The following is a 7408-nucleotide window of genomic DNA, read 5'->3' as shown; positions in this document are numbered from 1 at the left end:
CACAACCAACAACATATCCTTCATACCGGATCTAATTCATCACGACTACTATTTATGTTTAGTTTATAACTAATGCTTGTAGTCATAATAATATTCGGTGGGACATTATCACCCTTAGTAATACCACTAAGAATTGAAATATTCATAATCATGTGATTGCTCGATCTATAATTCTGCGATCACATTCGCATCAACACTAGCAGTGATTTGTGATACGACATTCGGTATCATCATCTGCTATCTTTGAGCAATCGACTGAATCATATCAATCTCCATCATTGGAGTTACTCTTTTTATGTCATTCTGCCGTACTCATCCCGTATGCAGTAATCAATACTAATCTCACCGTATAACTCGTTACCAGCTCAATCATAACAGCAGGTACACATACACACCAAATATTATCATACAAATTACACATACCAGTATCTAGTATATATATATATATGTCCCACAATATAATAACGTACAGACTTAACCTGACGTCGGTTAACGTTTAAATATGTTTCATAACCCTTGTCACCAACTGACATATAGATCTTTCTCAACAAAGATCAATGTTTAATATGCTTGATTTCAATATCCTTCTGCATGTCAGCATAACCGATACATGCTCACCGTGAGCACCAAACGATTACGTACCATGGAGTTATAATATCCGTGTCTATTCGTATATCCGGAATACACGGTATACCACCTACGAACGAACAACCAACTAGGCTATAATGATTCCAACACCTCTTTGTGTATGGGTAATCATTCTATTCGAGTATACATGGGTATGGGCATCTAACGGATGTAAGGATAACATAGGGAGTTGCAAGGTTCAAGGTGATCGCGCAACATGGGTTGCCTTCAAATATTATTAATTACTATTATGGGAAACTCTATCACTTGCTCAGTCAATGTCCTCAGGCGTTATAGGTTTGCTAAAATCAGTAATTCTCGATCTGGAGGTGGTATGACTCATATGTTTGAGAGTGAGAAATACATATATATATTTCTTTATATTATTTTTATCTGCTCATTTATTATCAAATTCATTATTATTATTATTTTATTTTATTTATTTATTTATATATTTATCTTAATGGAATAAGAATGGGTTCAGGTACAGGTCCATCCGTACGTGAGGGTCGGCGGTTCGGGTGAACATATGGGGTTATTAGGATATACGGTACCGGTGTTGATAGGGTAAGGGATTTATCAATTTTGTTTGGGAGTGACTGTTACTAGATATTTCTGGTTAATGTCAAACGGGAGATCTAACTTGGTACTATCATAACTACGGCCCGATAAGTCAGACTTATCATCAACCGATGCTCTAGAAATTTCAGCATCCTCGGTACTTTTATTATTTCATCCCCCGGTTCCATATCCGGGTCCTATTTCTCAATACATGTACCCACAAGATATGTACATATATATATATACACACATTAGCACGCATAAATAATATTATATACTTTACACATATGTTGTCATTTTTACCTATTAATGTACCCAGTGGCTTCCCCTGAATTCCCTCGTGCAGACAAGTCTGTTATTATGTTCCGGACCATAATAACTCACTTGTCCGACCGAGTTCATCCCAATACTCGTCACCATATATTATTAGCTGATATTCAGATCCTATAATACTTGAGCTACTGGTTATATTTTAGGTATCTTTTAAAGACATCCTAATTCCTTATAACCAATGGCTCTGATACCAAGTTCTGTAACACCCCGTAACCGCAGCGGAAACGTAAACGGGATGCAACAGACGCCTCTGATATCAACCACATTGTTTATAAAGAAAACTGAATGCATTAATATACTTCAAAATTACATTATCTCGTATTTCATTACCGTCTAGGTGATACACACATCATACAATACAATACATAATTCTATTTATTATAGTGTATCATAACATCCCGCACGCAAATCTTACACACATCAAGCACTTAGCACGCAAGCAAACACTTCATCTTAATCATACCTGAAAAGCATGTGAGAAAACGGGTCAACTACGAATAATTGGTGAGTTTCACAATTTGAGTAAACCTTGATAAATCAATATCATAATATAATATTATCAGGGGACACTGTTAACCCAGTACTGTACCCTTTCCGGGGGCAATGTTAACCCAGAAACACCTCTTTGGACATCTGGGGACAATGTTAACCCAGTACTGTACCCATTCCGTACGATTCCCGTACAATCAAATATTTATAAATACACGCAAATCCATGCGTTCAGTATGTACTTAAACATTTCAATAGTAACATGCTTCCGCCCTCGGGAAAATATTTGAAAACAATTCAGAAAAAGGGGCCCGTGAAACTCACCTTAGCACATGCAAGCAGGTAACAACAATCATTATCAGTTAACACGTCCAATCTGTAATATGATCCCTACGATCGTTACTATACATTCATTATTAATATAACTTTAACCGTGTTAACCGGTACATCTGGGGACACTGTTAACCCAGTACTGTACCCATTCCGGGGGCAATGTTAACTCAGAAACACTTCTCCGGACTCAGATTGTGATATCGTTTAGAGTTCCATGGTCACAATTACTATTAGTCGATTTTCTCGTTTTGCGTGCCTAGCACGGTTATCCGTTTTTACGTTTCAAAAATGAGTTTGGTCACACACGACCCGAAAGTAGTGGTTGACTGATAATTTAATTAAAGTTGTGAATTTAGAGCTCGGTTTAGACGTCCCGATTGGCCGCGGGACCCGTTTCCGTCTTTAGCGTACCGGAAACTGTTAAATCGGTTAAGATTACTCAAATCATCCGAGTTATTTTCGGATGATTTACATTTAACTCAGTTATATGAAAATAGTTCATTTTTAGGGTTTTTATACACCAGTCAGTTCGTTTAAGCGAACTTTACCGGTTTACGCGTTTTAAGCTTTAAAAGTTTGTTTTTATTTTCTTTTTAACACAAATAATTATCCGTTTAACCTCGGATCTTGAAATTTTGCACAAATCACTTTTTGACAGTGGGGAATTTTATAAAAATATTTCCAGAATTAATTTTTATATTTAAAATTTATTTATCTATTTTTAAACACCATTTAAACACTAAATATGTCGTAAATACCAAACGATCTTAGAAAAATCCCAAATTTCTCCTGGATGTCGCCTGCCATCCACATAGTCCCCTGTAAATTTTCCAGAACCAAAATCTTCTTTTACATGCCATTTTCACTAAAACCGATCTAGAAAACCCTAGAACTCGTTTAACCAAAACGCTTTCTTAGACTTCTCCAACTGACCTAAAATTTTGTGTGTGACTTATACATGATATAAAAAGCTTATCTGCAATTTTCCAGAATTTTTCATTATATTTAACTATTTTTCACCATTTTTGGCCAAAACCGAGCATTAAATTCACCAAATATTCATCCTTTATCCAAAAATTACCAAAAATTCACAGAACTCATATTTTCATGTGTAGATCATCCCTGTAAAATTTCATGACCTAAATCTAAACCTACCACAATCTGTCCAAAAACTCCAAAACCGAACATAAACCGAATATACCTTTCGTTTTCCGCCACTACAAGCTACAAACTCGTCTTTCCGCCTTATCTACCACTAAATACAGAACCTACAACCAACATACCACAATACCAAGCAAGTTACACTCACGATTAAGCCTCTTACACTATAGTTTCGGTTATGATTCAAAAACAAAGATTTAAACCGTAAAAATTCGTTTTTGGTTCGTTTAACTCCTTTCTTGGACCAAGATCCCTTGTATAACCCGTATACATCACTTGATCATGCAAGAATCGGTTTTCATCTTTGAAACCTCATTTTCTTGCAAATTAACTCAAGAAACGAAGATGGAAACGTGTATAACTCGATTTTTACCTTGTTTCTCTTGCCAAAATCTCGGTTTTTAGTTGATATTGTGGAGAGGATGGTAAGGATGATGCCATGGTTGTTTGAAAAAATGAGAAATGAATGGGGTAACACCCCATTAGGCCGATCGGAATTTTTTGGAAGGTGGGGTGGGACCCACTTCTGCAATTCTAGCCACATGTTTGGATTCTCGAAATCCGGATAATGTTTAGATAATCTGGGTCAGTTCGTTTTTCGGTTAAATGTTTAATTCGGCTAAAAACGAGGCTAAAACGGTCGTTCTTCGGCTTAAAAATGAAATTTATATAAAACCGATTTAAAAACTTAAACCATGACATTTATTAACTTAAAACATCATATTATTAATTATCGCGCATCTTTTTCGGCTTGATCGATCATCTTTTGCTTGGTTTGGTATGGAAGGTTTCGTTTAATGTACCGACGTACCATTAAATCGAAATTCTTTTTCTGTGCCGTACTTTACTTATCCCGAAGCATTAATGCTTCGTAACATCACTAAATATCATAGATATCGTCTATAATTGAACCCTCGATTCGTTCGGGTTTCAATAACTATCGATTGATTAATCGCATAATCAATACGATGAATTATATATTCACGCACAATCAATACAGTGAACCCTGTATTCTCGTATAATTACTATGGTAATTCATGTACCAGACATTAAATATGACGTAACTATTGTCTACCGGTTAGGGTATACCGGTTTTCGTCGGAATCGTTACAAGCCGCAAGTGCCAAATTCGATACTCAACTTAACCAAATGTTTGATGTTTATGTATCAAAATATGGTTCTTTCACGTCACACATTCACAAGTCAATGAGAAATGCCGCTTTTCGGCGAAGGTTCATCAAATATGGAAGATCAAGATTTGTATGTTTATAACCAATTGTTTGATGATTCAAGTAAAATGCAACATGGTAACACTAGTAGTAGCGAACTCGGTCGGTATGGTGGGTCGAACTTTCTATGATCGATGACTTCACAAGAATTTAAAAACTTTGATTTGTTGGCTTGGTGGAAAAGTAAGGAAGATCAATTTCCGATCTTAGCCACCATGGCCCGAGATTTACTAACGGTCCAAGCTTCCACAGTAGCTTCGGAAAGTGCTTTTTCTATAAGTGGTAGAGTGATTTCGATAAGGAGGACTCGAATAACACCAAAGGCGGTTGAGATGTCGATTTGCTTGAAAGAATACTTGGATGCGGCGGAGAGATGTCAACACATACGTTCGTTCGAGGGAGAATTAGATTACAAAGCCGAAGTGTACGCGGATGAGGTTGAAGCCAGATTGACTACCCCAATGACCGAAGAAGAAGTCGAACTAGATGAACTCTTACCCGATAGTTCGGGTTTGGGTTCGGGTTTGGACGAAGAAGATTAAACACGATCATCAAGACATATATTAGTCCCACTAAAAATAATATATACTAGTAGTGGGCATTCGTATTTAACCAGTTATGTATGTAACCGTTTGTTCCAAGACTTAATCGTATGATGTTTTCACTTATTATTATTGTTATTATTATTAATTTTCTACCACTTATATGTAGTTTTGAACTTTAAGAAGAATATGTTTGAAATTATTCCTCTGTTGTCATGAATATTTGGTCACATTTGCATTCCATATATTAAGTTGTAGAACTAATGCAGCAAGGAGTCATGCCACTGACATTTGCATTCCAAATATGCATATAGATGCATATTAAAGGTACTACAACAAGGTGTCATGCCACTGCTGTAAAGTTCAGCATGGGTAAAAAGGTAATTGTGGCTGCAATTTAAACATCAGTTTAGGCGGTTATTTGTTTCTGCAATTTAAACATAAGGAAAACTGGAGGTTTGATTTTATTCGTTTTTTTGCAGTTTAAACATATTTTTGACAGGGTGTGAAGGAACCGAACTGAAACACGTTGCTTAAATTTAGGATTCATTATATTAGTTTTATAACCATTCATCACAAATGCAGACGGTGCTCTTCACAGCCATGGTAATATAACTACAGGTAAGGATTAATGCCTAGCTTCTTAATAACATCCATTCATAAAATGGACTTAAACAAATGTAAACGAACGAACTTTTCACCGAACGCTCGTTTTGTTTAAAAGTCTTTTACCTTATATTGTTAATAACCGGTTTTGTTTAAAGTCCGATTTGTTTGTCCTATTTTTGTTTATGCAAACCGGTTTTAAAAATCGGTTTTAAAAACGGGTTTAAAAATCGGTTTTAAAAAACCGGTTTTTTTATAACCAGTTACAAACCGGTTCTAACCATTTTGTATAGGTTAGGAGTATTTGACTTCTGGAACCGGTTTAAACCGGTACCGATTGAAAAAAAAACGGTTTTTTTGTTACAAAAAAAAAACTGAACCGGTTTTCAGAAAAAACCGATTTGTACACCTTTACCTACCACCCACAGACTAGTGGACATGTAGAGATGAGTAACCAAGGCATTAAACACATTCTTGATAAAACGGTTGGGCTAAACCGAAAGGATTGATCTGACAAATTAGATGATGCTTTGTGGGCTTTCTGTACAGCGTACAAAACTCAGACCGGTTCCACACCGTTACGGATGATTTATGGGAAAGCCTGTCATCTGTCTGTTGAGTTGGAGCATCGTGCTTCATGGGCGCTTCAAATAGTTAACCTTTATCTTTCGACTATTGGAGATAACCGTTTCCATCAGATACATGAGTTAGAGGAACTCCGCGATCATGCCTATGCACACTCGTATAATTATAAGTTGAAGACCAAAGAGCTGCACGATAGGAAGTTGAGAGGTGATAAACAGTTCAAGTGTAGGGACGTCGTACTCTTGTTTAATTCCCGACTCAAGTTATTTCCAGGAAAGCTTAAGTCCCGATGGTATGGACCATACACATTTAAGGAAGTCTTCCCATATGGAGCGATAGAAATTGAAGACAAGAATGGGAGTTTCAAAGTTAACGGTCACCGTCTGAAGCACTACATTGGTGAGAAGGCGAGCATGGAGGAAGGTGAGGTTTTGCACCTTACAGCATCCTTCGGTTAGACGTGATAGAGGGGTTAGGCTGAGGGCCCGTTAAACCAAGCGCTCTCGGGAGGCAGCCCGAGTTTTTGATTTATCTGTTTTTTGTTTTTGTTACTAAGGATCCTCCCAATTGAAGCCGCTTTTACTCAATCTCCATTCGAGCAGCTGATTTTGAGAGTATCCTATTTGTCTTTATTTAAAATAAAAAAATCATAAAAATACTAAAATATGTTTATTAATTATCTTTGTTTTAGTTGTGTACGCCGCTATATGCGAGCAATTTAGCTTAGTACAGGTTATATCTTTTCGCATGATAGCTCTGGATGGCGTTTTGGATCTATTCTCCCGAGGTTGTGGCCGTTAATGAAATGCTATACGGCCATTGATACACCTATTATGAAGACATGCACATAAACCAGGGGAGTAATACGTTCTTTTATTTTATTATTTGCTTTAATTTCTAGTTATTTTATTTTATTTTTATTTTTATTTATTTTCCTAATGC

At 36.4% G+C, this 7408-nt stretch overlaps 1 protein-coding gene across 1 annotated transcript; it reads left to right on the top strand.

The window, feature by feature from the left end:
* Positions 1–6465: 6465 nt before the first annotated feature.
* LOC143632579 (uncharacterized) lies at positions 6466–6924 on the top strand. Its single transcript, XM_077101062.1, has one exon. The coding sequence runs from the start codon at positions 6466–6468 to the stop codon at positions 6922–6924; it is 459 nt and encodes a 152-aa protein (XP_076957177.1).
* Positions 6925–7408: the final 484 nt, after the last annotated feature.

This window comes from Bidens hawaiensis, unplaced genomic scaffold (genome assembly GCF_021521415.1).
Source record: "Bidens hawaiensis isolate Kalapana, Puna unplaced genomic scaffold, B.hawaiensis_p1.1 tig00006484_1, whole genome shotgun sequence".
Taxonomy (NCBI): Eukaryota; Viridiplantae; Streptophyta; class Magnoliopsida; order Asterales; family Asteraceae; genus Bidens; species Bidens hawaiensis.
Note: the sequence above shows the minus strand (reverse complement) of the source record. Positions and strands in the feature narration are given on the sequence as shown.